The 18,370-nt window shown below is 34.1% G+C and overlaps 1 protein-coding gene across 1 annotated transcript in view; it reads left to right on the forward strand.

Moving 5' to 3' along the window:
- The window catches only part of LOC123674528 (ecdysone-induced protein 74EF), a 196,162-nt gene that overhangs the window by 171,374 nt on the left and 6,418 nt on the right, over window positions 1-18,370 (forward strand). Inside the window, exon 8 of the mRNA XM_045609423.1 lies at window positions 8,325-8,552. Coding sequence (XP_045465379.1) covers window positions 8,325-8,552 — 228 coding nt within the window. The remainder of the gene's footprint in view (window positions 1-8,324; window positions 8,553-18,370) is intronic.

Genomic DNA, 18,370 nt, shown 5'->3' on the forward strand with positions numbered 1-18,370 from the left:
GAATGCAGAGGAATTTCGTAAATTTTCCGAAATTCAATCTTCGTGCAAAATTTCATGTTGATTACATAACTAGAACCATGAAAATTTCAATAAAATATCGAAAAAAGTTACCCAATATTTTTATGGCCAGATTTTGGTTGTTATAATATCAAGCTGATCACATCATCAGAAACAGAGAATTCAAGGAGAAAATTGTAAAATTCTTATACGGATTATCTATTCAGAATCGGTCCAAAGCTTCTTGCTAAATGTCTTGTTGATGGCGTCATCAAAATCATAGAAAATGGAAGCAGATTATAGTAAAACTTTGAAGAAAGCGCACTGATGTGAAGTTAGATGCTTTCGTCGCTCGTTCATGTCATCATCAGTGCCAATGGAATCATCCTTATGTAGTCTCAATCGAACAATTGGCTCATGAATGAACTAGCACTCAAAAGCTCTTGACTTCACGTCAGTGCTTTCTTTATTTTTCATATAGAATACTGAATAAAATAAGGTGTTAGTATCCCAAATTTGCTGTCGATTGAACCATATTTTTGATAACCGAAAATCGATAGTTTCCGAGATATTTGAGTTCTTGTGGTTTTCAAAAAAATTCTCACCTCACTTTATTTTTCCTCAATTTTCTTTGTTGACCAAGTTTGATTTGAATTTTGGATTATTTTCATCAAATAAGGATATGATAAAAGCAAAACTATGCTTTATTTGACTCTAAATAAGAATTAGTATGATTTAAAAGTTAGTATATGAAGAAAGGAAAAATCAATTTCTAAAATCAATTTGCTTGCAACTTTCGAATTCCACAATTCAGGTACGATGAAATTATTTTAAAAACTTGCCAAATTCCTTCTTTATTTCCTTAATAAGTTTTCGTTAGAATGCAGACACTAGTTTTGTTTCAGCAGGTTTTGATTTGAAAGGGGAAAGAAGCAAAGAAAGGAAAGTACTGAATTAAATATTTTTTATTGCAATTGAACTCGAAATTCCAGTTAAAAATGTATTCATAAATTATGAAATGACCACCACAATTCCTTATACAAGCACGTGCGCTCTTATTCCTTTAACTGTTACTTTCCGCCTGAAATTTACTCTCAATCTTCTCTCTGCTTCGTCTATTCTAACGGTGATAGATCCGGACTTCTCGCTGGCCACCAAAATAATCCAAAATTATAATCAAATTTGGTCATACTAGCACGTCCCTAAGGTTCACGTCTAATTTGAAAACACCCTGTAGAGTTTATGATCGCTCAGTCAACATGGTGGCTTAGCTGAGTTGAAGAAACAATAGAAGCCTTTAGGGACGGGGAGTGAAATAAACTATGCAGATGGGTTTCATTGAAATTCGATGTTATGCTCAAATATAGAGGGTGGTCCAGCTGATAAATCCTTCCGCCCACGCAAATATCGCCCCAAATCTATACGCAATGATTCCTAATATCTATCAATCATAATTCCCAGATTCATCTAACGAAAACAGCAGATGGCAGTTTGCCGCGACTGCGGTGACAACCAAATAAGACACTTCACCAGACACGAAACTTGTATTGTAAGCCTTTGGGGCAGCACGTGTTTGTCCTCTCTTCGCAAATGCATAATCCGATGCAATCTGTCATATTGAGAATGTGTGTTCAGCAACCGAATATTTTCGTCAACACTGAATGCGACTGCGACGACAATCGCATTAAGCTATACAGCTGTCCGGTTCGTAACACACAACATTATGTACTTTTGCGAATATTTGCGTCAACCCTCTACCCTTTAACCAAATCCCGAGACTTGTCCGGACCTATTCATCTGCGACGTCTGTCTACCCTTATGTATTTTTCTGGAAATCGTCTGCTTGCCGTGTCCAGATTTGCATTCGGCCGAGACTGCTGCTAGATGACGTTACAGAAATTGAACCTTTATGTGTACACAATAGCTGTAGTTATATTCGAACACCTGAACTCAAATTGAAACTCTCATTTGCTGGACTTACTCTATCGGTTCTAGGCATAGAGTAATAAACATAGATAGAGGGAATATACGCAATTTTTACCTGTCCCCAACATGGTTAGATTACGTTGTCGGATTTTGATATATTTTCAAATCCACAATTTTGCTATATCGTTATGAATGTATATTATATTGAATGAAATCTATTTATTTGAGTGATTCTCGATCAAATATGCAAATTTGAATATTTGGAATCCGATATTTTCCTAATTATCAAATTATATAATTATTAATTATAATAAGCAGAATATATATTATTTTCTGTATCTACCTGCTGAAATCCAAGGTTTGATAACTTTTGCTCTCCTAGTGTAATCGGTTGTTTCACGTCGTTTGGCGCGCTTGAAGTTTGTTTTCTGAATATCCGATATATTTAGGTATTAATATCAATATATTTTGAGTTGATATGAAACGTTGATTCACTATGGGACATAAGAAGTGCGTTCTTTGTGGAGAAACTCGCGAATTTAGTGAAATATCGTATCATTGATATGTTTTCATTGCCGCGAGCTTCATGTCAAATTTGATAGTTCATGTTGGGGACGAAATTTGCTCACTGAAAAGGACATATGCTCCCTCTATCTATGTTTATTACTCTAAGGTTCTAGGATTTCACGCAGAAATGATTTCCAACAAATCATTACCATGATCATGATGATTTAACAAATAATATAAGAATTAACGTATAGTTTTATGCTGTTTCATCTACGTTTGTTGCTATTCCATTCGTGAATATTTATGAGTTGTTGACGAAAATTTTTTGAGAAGAAACCAGTTATTTTGCATATACTCAAAGTTGATAGTTCACTTGGTTATCAATAATGAATAATTTATCGATTGTGAATGAGACGAGATCTTGATTCTTCAAATTGTCTCCGTTTGCGTACATTACTTGACATATGAAATAATATATCCCAAGAGTTTTTCAATGAGAGGTTTCATTTTGATATAGTATATTTTAAGAGAACTCGATTCTTGACTTATTGGACTGCAATTTTCCAGATCCAAAATCTTTTTCCTTTAATTAAGGAAGTTTAATTCTAACGAAAAAACATTTGCAATGAAAATTAAAAACAGATATTTGATACGAAAAATGAAGCACTCAAATGAAATGATATAGATCAATTTCCGTTACTTTCGTGATAGAATATATTTTCTTGGGATATGGAGAACGTATTAGCAATACCTGATTGGCATTATTTTTGTTTTCACTGGAAAGTTCGCTGCATCGAAACTGTTGATTTTTCCTTTTCGCAACTTTCAATTAATAATTCATCGATCATTGTTCGATGGAAGCGTATCAAGAATCCTGTTTGAATCGGATAGAATTGCCGGTATATAGGAATAATACGGTACATCATTCCGTTTTGGACGAAGAACTACTCCGAAGTTGGTCGTTTCAGACATAATCGACTTTTTGCCGGTGTAACTTGCCGTATTCATTTCCAGTACCGAGAATCCAATTATTATTTTCCTCATCCTGTCTGCTATCCCTCGTAAGCAGGAATCAAATTACCAAACAGGTCTTGTTTAAAAATAGACAAGAACTGGTAATCGACGACGTCTAGTCTAACGGACCTATGATTTTCCCACAAGGATATCTCATGGGGTTGAAAATTTCTATTCCGGGGGTCATCGTCTAAAACCGGACGTCCGATGACCAGTGACCACACTAGCTGAAAAATTACAATCTATAAAGGGTCCAAGTGGTCAGTCAAATGATCCCTGGAACAGAACGAGTTGCTGGTTTCCTTTTAATGGAATTTTTGTCGATATACCCTTTGTTAAGCCGTTTTTACCGACGTGCACCCCGTGAAAAACGTATGTATTGTGATTTTAGTGCGCAAATCCACTTAAAAATCGCCGGTTCACATTACAGGAGGGGGGTCTTCGCGCAAAAATTCGTAACCGGATATTTCATGTGTAATCCAATTTTTGTTATATGGAAAACCAGTATCCGGCCGTTAACATCTTTTCATTCTAACTGATATGATTCGATTACCTCTTGCCTAGATAGATTTAAAAAATAAAATAAAAATTATTCAACACAACCAATTCGTCTTTCTGCCAAACAAGCTTTGAAACTTGTTATATAATCAGTTATACAAAAGTAATCAAAACCAAAATTGAATGAATCTATTCGAATATAGGAAGAAAATGGTTGTTTTCAAATAATATTATGGAAAACTGCTTTTTTATAATTTTAATTCGATATTAGTTTCCATATTTCCCCTTCAATTTGTAGACATTTGATATGCAAAAGATAAAACGAAATAGAATATAAATATCACAAAAATACAATTGAGATATAAATGATTAAATTTCCGGAAATTCAAGTGAGAACTTCCTGAATTTGTTTATTCTTCGCTCTGCCAGTTGTAGAACGTCTAGCATTATAACCTTTCGTTATCAAATCGATAAAGATTTTCTATTTGTTCATCTTTAATTCAAAGATGAGGTTATTTATTTTTCTCTTCATTTAATGACCTATTTGAAAATGATAACTAGATTTCATAAAAAATTCTACTTCCAGAAGTACGTAATGGAATACGACGCTATCAAGCGATAAAATATTCAATTTCAGGAGAACTTCTGTCCTAGTTTTTTTTACTCGACAATAATTTCTGTTTTATGTCAGAGCGAAGCATCGATCCTTGCAATTTCTTTAAAATCACGAACTTGGGCTTTTTCGTTTAAAACGGATATGTAGTTGTTGCATTCGCTACAATGCTACCACTCCTCTAGCGTGAAAAGAGGTCAATGCCTAACTTTTTATCTGGTTTGGATATTTATCATGTCTTATGTAAATTTGCAATTAAAATGGCAAGCCATTTTAATAACTTGCGGACTAACTTAAACACGCGCGATATTTACGAGGAAAGTTCCAATGTAATTCTTTTAAATTTCTCGCCAGACATAAAGTCATAGAATTTCTTTTTAATCTGCCATTTTCATATTCATTTGATAATATCGAAGTTTTTAAATTTTTTGAGTGTTGAAATATTACTAATGATATTAAATCGAATTCTATTCAAATTTATACCTTGCAATTTATATTCCAAATACATACCGATTTCATTTCAATTCATACCTATGTCATAGACCGAAGATGCCCTCTCATAATTCCCTTTTGGGACTATAATCTCACGATGGATTAAGAAAAGTCGGTATGTAAATGGGTTTATCGCATTAAGAAAAGGTGTTGCACCTAGGGGTAAGATGGTCAACCATTTCGACAATATAATTACGGCCAACATCTACAAAAGATCCAACACCTGATATGGGATGGTCTGTAAATGAATCGGTACAAGAGTATCACAACAATGTAACTTATACGGTTGCAAAAAATAGACCGAAATTTTGGGATGAACGCGTTTACAAGGAGTGAACAATGAGTGTTGAGGGATTATGAGGCTGAGGTATAAAAACAGATCCTAAATGCATACAGAGGAGGTATTGGATTGGAAAGATGTAAACAGATACGGGACGACCGATGCTAGACTTCCTTGTTGAAATGTACCCCTTCGTTTTGTCATTAGGCGTGATGGTCCCATATTCAGATTTAGTTTTTAACCATGCAGGGGAAAAATTAAGATTTTTCAAATAACAATATATTCTTGCTAATTTTTGTTGATCATGTTTATTATTATTGACTTCAAGCTTTAATTTTCAATGGTTCGGATGAATCTATCAACACAATTTTTTCATGAAGCTTTACATGTTTATTCTATATCCGATTTATAATTGAGTAAATAACAGCTATTTATTTTCAAAAATTCTCCTTGAATTTTCTATGGTCCTGATGACGCTACCTATACGAAATGTCGCATTTTGGAATGGCTATTCCTGTATTCCAAATATACCAACAAAATTCCAACCCGATCTGATCTTTAATTATGGAAAAATGTTTTTTTTACTATTCTTCATGAATTTTCTATGGTTTTGATGATCACCTTGAAATTTTATGCGAAACTTGAAATTATTATTTCATATCACTACTTTAAATCTCAACTCAGTCGGTTTTATGGTCACAGAAATAATGGGTAATTTGTTCTCGATATTCTCTAGTTCTAGTTTTATTTAAGTACGATCAACATAAAAATCAGCACCAGATTCCGAATTGTCATTCTTCGTCCAATTGCAAATTTTGATGAGAAGTTTTGAAATTAATAAAAAACAAAACTCCCAAACGAACTTTGCTCATTAACAAACTTGACCGATGAATTCAAGATCCGAACCTAACCTAAAGATTTCACGTTTCTAAGTATTTTCGATCGGCAGTTATGCTTGAGTTTGACCACGAATTCATCCTCACCGTTTGAGACCATTACCGGCTCAAAATTTGAAAAACACTGACATTGTTGCTAAATGATAGAGCAATCTGTTAGGTGAGCGCTCAAAAAATCTTTATATCAAAAGATATAAGTATCAAACGGAAAGGTCTTAAACATTGTAATAATTCAATATTTTAATGATAATGTAAAGAGTATTTGAAAATGACGATTCTACAAAAATCAACGGAAACTTTTCCAAATCAACCATGAGTATCAAGTATCGGTAGAAACATTCTCAAGACATAATTCAAACCCTCCGAAATCGACAGGGTGGACGGTCAGCAAAACTTAAGGAAGCTCCAACTTCCGTTACACCAAAACCTTATAATAATGGCGGGTATATTCCGTCGTTGGAAAACAAAACCCTGGCAAGGACACGAACACAAAATAAATCAAAACATCTTCAGCGGTGAATGCTTATGCAAATTGGGAACAATCCGAGAACGACAGTCCAGTCAGTACGACGGCCAAAGTTCTCACGTAGTACCTCTTTTAATACGCCAGCAACTTGCAATCGAACTAACCAACGGTCAACGGAGGTAACGACATAATCGACAATCTTCAGAGTCGACCAGATCGTTTCTCAGCCGAAACGGCCAACACAGGTAGCCAGGTACGTCGAGGGCTTAAACTGGGGGACCAAGGATGGACCCATGGATGACCCCATCCAGTATAATAGATATGATTAATGGGCGGCGAGGTCGACAGGTCAGACCGGACATTTAGGGATGAACTCGCGGATTTAAAACAGGTTAGAGGGTAACAAAGGAACGGGTTACTCATGCCGGGATTCGGAAAGGGTGTGTGTTTATTTACTGCCGCATAAGGGTAGTTAGGCATGCATGACTAATAGGCCCATGAGGCGCTCCCGATGTCGATTTCTTAGGAAATTCGACGACTTGGCTCTTCCCTTTCCTCCGAATCGGAGAGGTGGACAATGGATAGCAATTAATCAGAAGTTTGGTGTGGTACCGCTTTCCCATGGTGGAACTGGTTCGAAGTGACCAACGGGAGCCCTTCTACCTGTTCATTAATTATCCTCTTTATGAATATCATCAGTCATGGCAAGCTTCACATCTTCGATGAGAAAAGTCAAAAAACTAATGGCTAGACAAGCTTCCAACTGCGTTAAACTTTGGCTATCAATCCTTTCCTTTTAGTTCGTGGAACTGTTTTCAACTATACATATTTAGTTACTGTTACCTAAATCCAGCACACATTATGTGAGAAGCTTATGAGAAATTCGTAGAAGGTAGAAAATATTTTTTTATAAATACAAAAATTTGCAATATGCAATACTAATCCAACTGAAGATTTCAGTTCGAAAAAATAAAAACTTAGTGCAGAGGTTCTCAGACTGGCTCTCCTAGCTAGAAAGTCTAAAATTGAGATATTAAATATGCTCGGACATTTACATTTTGTGATAGTTTTTTAAATTTTGTTGGTGTTGAATGTTTTGAAGAAAAAGAAGTAAACATTAATAATAGCAATCGTTCATTTAGCACAAAACAGTAACAATAAAATGAATGAGTAACAGATATTAAACAAAAAAGAGAAGGTTTTTAATGAAACTCATTTGCATCATCTTTAATGCAAACCAAATAGTAATATCAGCACCAAGCATTCTTTCAAAAAAATGTTGCATTTGTTGAAAATCTTTGTAAAATGCAAATGTCTAGGTTTGTTTGTCCTGAAGTAACTGTTGAACACAAGACTGTTTCAAACGTGTTAGACCATGTAATACTTAATAAAATATTTTTACGGTGGAGTTGCTCTTATTATTGTTTTGAACATGAAAATGGATCTTATGAAGTCGTTAACAACTTTTTGATGATACGCTAGGCTTTTCCAAAAAATATTGAAATGAAACAATGGACACTTTAAAAGAAGTAACCGAATATTAAATCTTGAGTTTTTTGAGAGATAGTTAACTTACTTATCATAAAACTCAAATCAAACAAATCTCTGTTCTGAAATTCCGGCAAAACATTTCAGGGTCTCTTCCTCCAAGTCCAGCAGATTCTGGTGTGTCGGATGTGGACAGCTCCTCCAGCGGTCATACTTCAACCGACGAGTTAAAATCTAGGCTACAACCATCTCTTCACTCCCCAGTTGGAAACTTCCTCAACAGACACCCACTATCTTGGACTCCTTCAGCCCATCATCACACGCAAAGACCACCTGGAAACATACACCAACCATTTTACCCACCATTCACTACAAGTAAGTGAAAATTTTCTTAATTTTTTTTTTATCTTATTTTTGGAGTCCGTCAGTTCCTCCGTAACACTCAAACGGACAAACCTAGAAACTTGAAATTTTCAGGGTGGACTTCCTTTTTTAAACAATCTTTTTTGTATTCTTTCGAAAATATCGAAATCCTTCAATTCGGATACACAATTTTCTAATATTTTGAAAAATTAACAATTCGAATGATTTTGGATCGGTTTCCTCTAATGGATCATTTCGTCACGATGACAGTCGATGTGGTGTCGTCCGGCCGTAAATACGATAACTCTCAAAAGAGAAAACCCAGACACTATGCCTATGTTCGATTTCGTATTTCGTAATTTTGAATTTTAAACATTAAATAACAATTTCAATCGGCCAAATATCATGTTGATTGCGTTATCAGAATTGAAAAATATTCAAAACAAATATAAAAAACCTAATAATAATAAGCTTCGTGCAGAATTATCTGTTGATCGCGTCTTAATATTACACTGATAACAGATCAGACCGAGTTGAAATGTATGTGGATGTAGGTACAAAAACGATTTCAAACTGAGTACAAAATCTAATGTTTATTGCGTGGCAAGAACCATAGAAAATTCGAGCAAAAACTTACAAAAATTTCGTAACGATAGAGATCTGAACTTTAATTCGTATACGTAAAATAACCAGTATAATATTAATGCCAAATTTCAAGAGAATCGTACCATCGGAACTAATAACATTCACTTCATTAGATGTAGTAATTAAGCATCAGAAAATTCCATAAGTTTTCATCTAACAAATGTCAAGATGTTAAAAAGTTAATTGATCACAAAAGTATGGGCCGCCTGTTATCTGAGAGAATGAGGAAGGTTATAAAAATAAGGAAAGCAGGTTTTCACATTCTACTTGCTGCATGGTACAAATACCTTGGCAACACTCCAAAACTCTCATCTTCACTACATCATGCCACCAGTTTTCCAAAAATAAATCGAACAACTTCCCTATCAACCGAAAGTTTCGAAAAAAAAATCTATTCATATTGCATAATCGCTAGGTGTTGCAGAGCGATAAGAAAGAAAGCTGTTTTTGAGCGTTAAAAATTGGAAGCATGTTGGTCGGGTCCTTGTGAAGCGTAATTCGAGATCTTACATGTACTATTTAAATATAGTAAGCAATAACCTAGGCCAACTCGAAACATAAGGGGCCCCATACCGCGTCAGTGCTATTTATGGTTTGTTTACTAATCCAACGCATCTGACAATTGATTAGACAATCTTCTCCAGTGAATGTCACACAGACCTTCCTGGTTATCGATTGAACACATGCTAATGGATGTTTTAGACACAGAAAAATAATATTATTTGGATCGAGAGAAAATTAACACACAAGTTTAGGTGTGTTTGATTGTTTTGAAGGAAATTCATCTTAAAAGAGTGAAACAACACAAACCTTATGTAACACAACAATTGTTTCGTCAACTGCATATAGACTACATAAGGAGACTATTGTTACAATAACTATAATACTTACCTGGGTAAGTCGATATGTAGTTGACGAAACAATTATTTTGTTAAATCAATTTTGTGGAAATAAAGTTGAACTTCTAATCAAAATCAAGATTGAATTTCATGTATGACTTCCATATAACTTCTGATGTCTTTTCTTAAAAGACAGTAATTCATCAATATGTTTGAAAATCAGTATCGACAGGAGAGAACAAAAGTCTCCATACAATTCCGTATCTTCTTCAATATAACAACAATTTTTTGTTAATATTACCAATTCTTCACCTCCAAAATAAAAAGAATCAAAATTTCATAACTTGCGAAGTTTAAGGAATTGGGTTTTGAATAAAATTTTCCGCTATTCTTTTGTCAATCTCTATTCAAAAGACACTCTTTTTGATTTGAATATTATACAACTCGAAAAATAACGTGTGAAAATTACAATAACTTTCTAAGGTTGCTTATAATAAAACTTGCTTATTTCGCTCATTGGATCCACCTCTAATAGATACAATTTTTCTATGAAAGGTATACCAAATCAATAGACGTATTATGTAATTAGATGAATGATATAGAAGTCTGAATAGTCCCCAAACGCAAAACATCTAAAATGAAAGTTATCGCGAATGATCGCTTGGAAACAGAAATTTCGTAGCATATCAGCTCGCCTAATCTATTTTCGTGCTGTAGTTGTGACTTTGACCGAGGTCATGGTTTCATTCGGAGTCTAGATACGTAGCGCAATTAAAACCAGAACTAATAGATTGATTAAAATTTCAATAAATGCGAAAGGAAGTCCATAATTCATAATAAGAAGCGAATATCAACTCAAATAACCTGAATTGTAATTAAACTCTGTTTGGACGTAAACAATTCAACGTTTAATTTTCAGAGTTGTCTCCGTTTTGTTCTGTCTAGTATAATTGCAATTTCTGACCTGCCTGAAAAGAATCAATCGAGCTTGCCAAATATTCGTTTCAAATATAACATTTTTATATTTGCATCGCATATTTTCATTTCGCAGCTGGCAGCATGCTCGGGTCTAAATTTAAAAAATAAGATATGAAACGCCACACAAAAACTAACATACCCCACACCATTCACATCGATAATGCAATTAATGGCAATCGTTCAGGTTGTTGTGAATTGCATTGTGAAAACATAGATAAAAATTGTTTAACTTCGTGATGCCATCTTGATCCTTCGAAGTGCCATTGCGAAATCATCAATCAATTTCCTCTGACGCTCTACAATTATTAACGCAGAATTTTATCATTTTTTTTTGATAAATCGAGGTCATTTAAAGAACATTTTACACGTAGGTACAATATCCGTGTCATTGACACAGTTGTTGCACTGTAAATTAGTTTTTTTGATTTTCTATTCACTTAGCAATCAACAAATTGATTCGTTAATATTGCAACTATGTTTTCAAAGGAAAAAACTGGTTAAAAGTTTATGCAGTTGCAGTTGTTACCTTGCTTGACTCTAGCTATTGTCTCCAGTCTCCACCTTTTAATCCAAAATTACATTTCAGAATTGAGAAACCAAATGTCTGAGTTGCATTGAAATTGATCTTAACCTTGAAGTCCCCTCAAATATTTGTCTCAACGTCAAATTGCAGCAATGTCAAGAACCCTGTTGCAAATTCCCACTAATCTTTATGCCAACAGGCGCTAATTTTGAACACCAAATTTTCCTGTTCCAGCAATAAATATAAAAAAGCCTATTCAAATAATATTTCATTATCTTAATGTTTACTTAATTTGAACATATCAGTCAGTGGTGCAAACTTTATTTAGGTGTCCGAGATCAGTGTTGCAGTTGTTGTTTTATAAGGTTATCGGCGTACCATTTTATTGCGCTATCGCCCAGGCGATATTTGATTTAAGATCATTTTTAATTCTATTTTCACCAAGATATTACTTGCATTTGTCCGATAATTGCCCTGGTTTCGGATAAATAAGTTATCCCGTGAAAAACAGCTAAGATAAACAAAAACATGATTATTCGTTAAGCCTTCTATTTATTTGTGAAGTTCAGGGCCCCGACGTCGAATTAGCTGCAGTTTCCATAAAATACAAGCAACATAATGAACTCAAGAGAATACATGATAACGTATGAGGATCCAAAAAAATACCATATACATAGTACGTATCATCCTTCACGTTCATAAAGTGATACACTCATCAAATCCAACAAAAAGAACGATAGCGTGTCACACAATGGCATCTAGCGTCGTAATCTAATAGTACCTTCAGTCTTCCTAGAGAAGTAGGGGAATAGGAAACAAATGAATTACTACTACGACTACTACGTCTAGCTCCTAGACTAGCGACTGGCTAACTTGATGCATCATCGTCCAGTGGTAACGTTTTCTAGGATAGGTCAGTTAGCTGTTTGTAGTTCACAAGTTTTTCAGGCCGTGATCAAGGCTCGTTTGTTGATCAACGAGTGTATAATTACACTAGGAATTTAGATTGATTGTTGACTTGTCACTGGAATATTGTTCGTATAGTCTAGTAGTAATTAGAGATGAAGCACGTGCTGTATTACATCTGCGTCAACTGAATACATTTCTAGACGAATAGAAAGATATGGAAAAGAGTTGAAGAATCGTTTTTATTTTAAGATTTATTGTCGAAAAGTGATTAAGGTTTTTTTTACCTTCTTCAATATTTGAGGATTCTTTATACTGGGTGTACAAGAACATTTTTAAACCTGAAAGATGAGTTCGTGCAAATTTAAGGTTCCCTCTTGGGATGTGTTGGCAATTGCAGAAAGAATAAATAGTTTATTTCTGTTCAAACTGTAGTTTATAATGATTACAAATTAATTAATTATGTATTTACATTTGGTACAATTTTGATACAGGCATGTCGTCTATTGAAAAATTCAACAAACGATTTTCAGCCAATTATAGGCAGGCGCAAACTTAAAAATATCGTACCTATTTGCATTTGTGGAATATGCGTAACGTGAAGAGCCATCTGCCGGGTGGAGCCACTTACTACTTGACAGTGAGACGCCATCTGTCACGTGAAAAACCAAAATTTGAGATAGCATCATGGATCCCACAAGCCAAAAAGTTAGTGCAATGGGCAGAGATCTAGCAAACTAGAACGAACTCTGAGATCTGAATCATACTATTAAAGCTATTTTGGTAAATAATGGAGTAATAAACATCGATGGAGGGAACATACAGAATTTTTACATATCCCCAACATGGTTAGATTACTTTGTCGGATTGTGATATATTTTCAGATCCACAATTTTAATATATTGGTATGAATGTATATTATATTGAATCAAATATGTTTATTTGAGCGATTCCCGATTCAATATGCAAATTTGAATATTAGGAATCCGATATTTTTTCTTATTGTCCAATTTATAATAAGCATAATATTTATTATTTTCTGTATCTACCTGCTGAAATACAAGGTTTTGCAACTTTTGCTCCCCTAGTGTCATCGGTTGTTTCACGTCGTTTGTCGCGCTTGAAGTTTGTTTTTTAAATTTCCGTATATTTAGGTAGGTATATATTTCAACATATTTTGAGTTAAAATGAAACGTTGATTCACTATGGGACATAAGAAGTGCGTTCTTTGTGGAGAAACTTGCGAATTGAGTGAAATATGTCATCACTGATATGTCTTCAATTCCGCACACATTATTTCAAATTTGATAGTTCATGTTAAGCACAAAATTTGCTTACTGAAAATGACATATGGTCCTTCTATCTATGTTTATCACTCTGAGGTTAAATACTACTCAAAGTGATGAGATTTCACAATTTATTCATATAGATCAGAAATGCTGAAAATGATCGCATGAAATCTTAATGATTTATTTAAAGAATATTAAATTTCTTGATTAGAAGACTGGTAGTAAATTGTGTACCATTCAATTTTTTTAAGCAGACAACCAACTGCGTATCAAGTATAATTTCAGCTATTAACCGAAAGATGTGAAATAAACTTAAAAAAATAATTAAGGCTATTTCCGCATTTGAATTGAAGAAATGAGACGAATAACTACTATCGTTATAGTATGTGGTATATCGCACAAAGAACGTTTCCTGTTGCGACAACCTATATTGTCTGTCGTTTCCGAGTACCGATGAAAAAAAAAGCGCTAAACATAATCGTAGCCAACGTTGCAGCCGCGCTGCAATGGGGCTAATGGCTGCATCTCCGTAACTTCGCTCGCGGTCACTGGTTCATCGACTCTATTTGCGACTTTCCGCAAACTGAAGGTCATCCTGGCTGCTGCAGTTAGTTACTCTCTTCCATCATCTATTCTTCTTCTTCCACTCTATATGGGCATAGTGAAATAACTGCTCTGATGCCCGCATCCAGCAGCAGCCGCTCTGCTGTATCTCGACGCTTTTCTGGTTTGATCGCGATGGCCAACGTTGAGTTGCAGGAAAGAAGTAATTAAATGCTCGAGGAAATAGGATTGCATTCCGGCGCATTCGCACTTGGACTAGAACTCGAACCAGACATCCGAGAGAACCTACTCCCCTTTTCGAATCGAAAAAAATTGAACTATGGTTCGACTAATGTTAGAACGAATACAAAGTTTCGTTACTAATATCCACATCCCTTCTGTATTTCCACAAAAAAATATTCTGAGACAAAGAAAAGTACAACAATAATATATGCGTTTATATAAGTAATTTTTCTATTTCAGTATCGTAATGAGTTCATTACAGTTCTAAAACCAGTGTATAATGAACTCGTTACAACATCGTTTTCAGTTATATTTTTCGTTTTATGGTTGTCTACACTGACTTCCAATCCTATCAAATTTCTACAAACGTCAATAATTGTAAATATAATATAATTTGGATATATTGAAATTATTTGTACATTATTCGCAATTTTCTCAATTCTGGTGGTGTTAAATCGATTTCATCAGACATAATTCACGAATTCAATGCGTAATTGTAAATTATTTCAAAATTCGAAACTTAGAATTCATATTCAAATTCCGTAATCTGTCAATTTTCGTAACAGTCACACCAACTGCCAAGATACAATACAAGTCACTAAGATATATAATCTGAATTTTTCATTGAATTTCTTCAATATGTCACAAAACTTGACTGAAATAGAGAAAATATCGTCTATTACTCGTTGCAGAAGGCAATTCCAACACTCATTTTGCATTCGTGTTGGAATAGGAGCCCATTCTGCAAACTGCAACTTGTGTTAGAATATACTTTTCTCTAATTCTGTGGTTATTCCGTTCATTCTTCCACATCTTGTAGAACAAAATCGTGCGAGAATATATCAGAAACGCACAGTTTTCATGGTTATATTTTAATATTCTATGTTGGTACTCCGAACTTTCCGCCACGGCTTTATCTGTCAATTCATCAATTTGCCTTAAAGAAATCAGTTCTGCCAACCAACATTTTTCAATGCAAAAATCACTAAATTACATTTATGGAAATATTTCATTAATTTCAATGAAAATGCAATGAATTAGAGAAAATAATGTATAATACTCGTACAGAAGGCTCATTCTACCACTCGTTCATTCCAAAACTCGCCACTTCGTGGCTCGTTTTTGAATTTTGAACTCGTGGAAGAATATCAATGCCTTCTGCACTTGTATTATAAATAACTATTTTGATTGAAAATTAGCCCCTTTCATATGAAATATCCGCAGTTGACACTTATGGAATCTCGTAGAATCATAAAGTCATTTAGGTATTCTGAACTCTATATCTTCGAGACCGTCAAAATTTCAAGGAGAATTAAAAGAACAGTTTTATTATCAATTAACTGCCTACCTAACTTTGAGAGCATCAATTTGATCATTCCATGCGACAAGAAAAAAATATAACGCTATCTTCACCTTTTTTTACAGAATTGCTACTCTTCCAAGAAATGGACTCGTTTTTATTTACTTTTATGAGTATCTTTTTAATGGTTAAGAATCGTTAAAGATTACTCGTTCTATCTTCTTAACGACAAAGATTGATGAAACAACAACAAAAATCAAAGACACCTTCCATAGTAGTTTTCGGGACTCGGGTCAACAAACATATGAAAATGGTCAATGAAACAGGTTAAGAAATTTTCATCTGATTAATCACCTACCTTTGCTGAAATAATTACCTCTCAGCAATTATTATAATCTGTCGTTGTCATAGTGATAAAATTGCCAATTTTATTATTTTTTTCAATACAAAATTTTAGATTGACGATGCACCAAAAGCATTTCCATCATATAAAGTTTTATAAGGAACAATTCAGTATCAGTAGACTGAACAACTGAAAAAGATATTTTCCAGAAATATTACTTACAATATTTCGATCAAGAAAGTAATTTAACCATCAAAATAAAAGTCAAGAATATTTGAATATTGGCGAAATCATATTAGTATAATAAGAAAAATAAATTATGCAAATACCTACTGATTTTGATAGTCCGAAAAAACAACAATCTATAACATTGGTAAATATCACCAAAAAGCCTTATTAATTTCAATATTTCCTGATAGTGAATTTTAGTCTATAAGAACAACTTTGCTTTTGTCGGTGTTGATAATCTTTTGTCTTGGAGTCATGTATGAGATATTATCGTAAACGATCACTTCCTAATGCCTATTCTTACTTCCGAAAACTACAAAAATTTATATTTCTACATCCATAAAGGAATACTTAATCTGTGTAGGAAATATTCCAATCTCATATTAACACTAAGACAAAAATATTTCCCACTATCTCTTTCAAGTGTATCACATACCCACATACCGTAAAGTAATCGCATCGAGAAATATAAAATCACGTCTGAACCTCGCGATTTAAATACAACTCCACACTTGAAATTGAGGAAGTGAAAGCGCCAAGTTAAATATAAAAATAAACCTATTTAATGAGATTTGTTGCCGCCAATGTTCATTTATTCGCCTCGAACAGGAAATTTGAAATTTGCTTTTATCGAACGTTGGAAGTTTGTTTCCGTTCTCTAAATGACTATGCTGTCCATGTTTCGATATTTTTTTATAATCTTCATTGCAACTGGAACTGATCTGTGTTATTCCGCTGAGTTAAATATATATGACTTCAGGTTTTTTGCTCTCCCAAGAAGGATGAATCCATACGCAATTCAATTTCAAGGATCATTTATTGTTCATTTTGATATTTTTTTATTGTTTGCTTCTGCGGGAAACTTCAATCAAGTCACCTATTCCTCCGCAAAAAGACAATAATAGAGAAATATAGCAGTAACTGAAAAACAACTTACATTTTCAAAAAACATCAATTTAGACATTGAAGGAAATAACCAGAAAAATTTAACAGGTGTCTACTTGCCAAAATAAAATCGAAGATATATTTTCATTTTGGTAGGCTCTATTATACAATTTAATATTGATCGACAATTGAAGATATTGGATGATTACCAAAGCAACAAATTAATTAATTAAATATCATTTGCTATCCAGTATTATCAAGTATCAATTCCAAATTATCGGGCATAAATTTTCATAATATTGATTGTATAAAAATTATTCAATACACAATCTTAAAAGGTTTTCCTCAAATGGAAAAATTCTAAGTAGTATCATAAGAAAAAACACGAATTTCTTTCCTCAAAGTTTTCTATTCTGGAGAGAAATTTAGAAATATTAGGTACATCAGAATAACGATTTCATTAGTGAAACTTCAACATCCAGGCTAGTCTCTTACTTTTACCATAGTGATGAATTAACAGCATTTTTCACAATTGAAAAAACCAATCATTGTAACACCCTGCACCTGCGATGATTTTTGTTATCAATTCTCGACCCTGCTTTCCATATGCATCCCAATAACAAACATTTAAAAGTAACCGCAAACCAACTGTCTATTATTTCGAATAAGAATCTCATTATTGTCGACTGTTGCACAGGATTGAATTTCAGAGAATAACAAGTGATAATTGATTATTGATATTCCACTCTCTAATTGACATCAATACTCGGCGAAATCGAGCAAATTTTCGAATAATATGCACCGATTTGGCGAATGCCGTGATTTGCGATTCCTCCTGCGGTACGCCCCTGATCAGACCTTGGTCCGGACGGTCACCCCAAAGCCTCCCGCCCCTCCAGACACGGCCCACTCTCCAGCACTTGCAATGATATAATTATAACTATTGCACATGCGCTTGTCATGTGACCTTCACTACTTGCACTTGCCATCTTATATGCGCTTCTTTTTTGTTTTCGTAATGTTGGCGACCGGAAATTGCTGATTGCATGCAATTGTTTTTCTCTTCTTCACTTGGGACCTGAAAAATGTGATTTATAAAGTTATCGAT

This window comes from Harmonia axyridis, chromosome 3 (assembly GCF_914767665.1).
Source record: "Harmonia axyridis chromosome 3, icHarAxyr1.1, whole genome shotgun sequence".
NCBI lineage: Eukaryota > Metazoa > Arthropoda > Insecta > Coleoptera > Coccinellidae > Harmonia > Harmonia axyridis.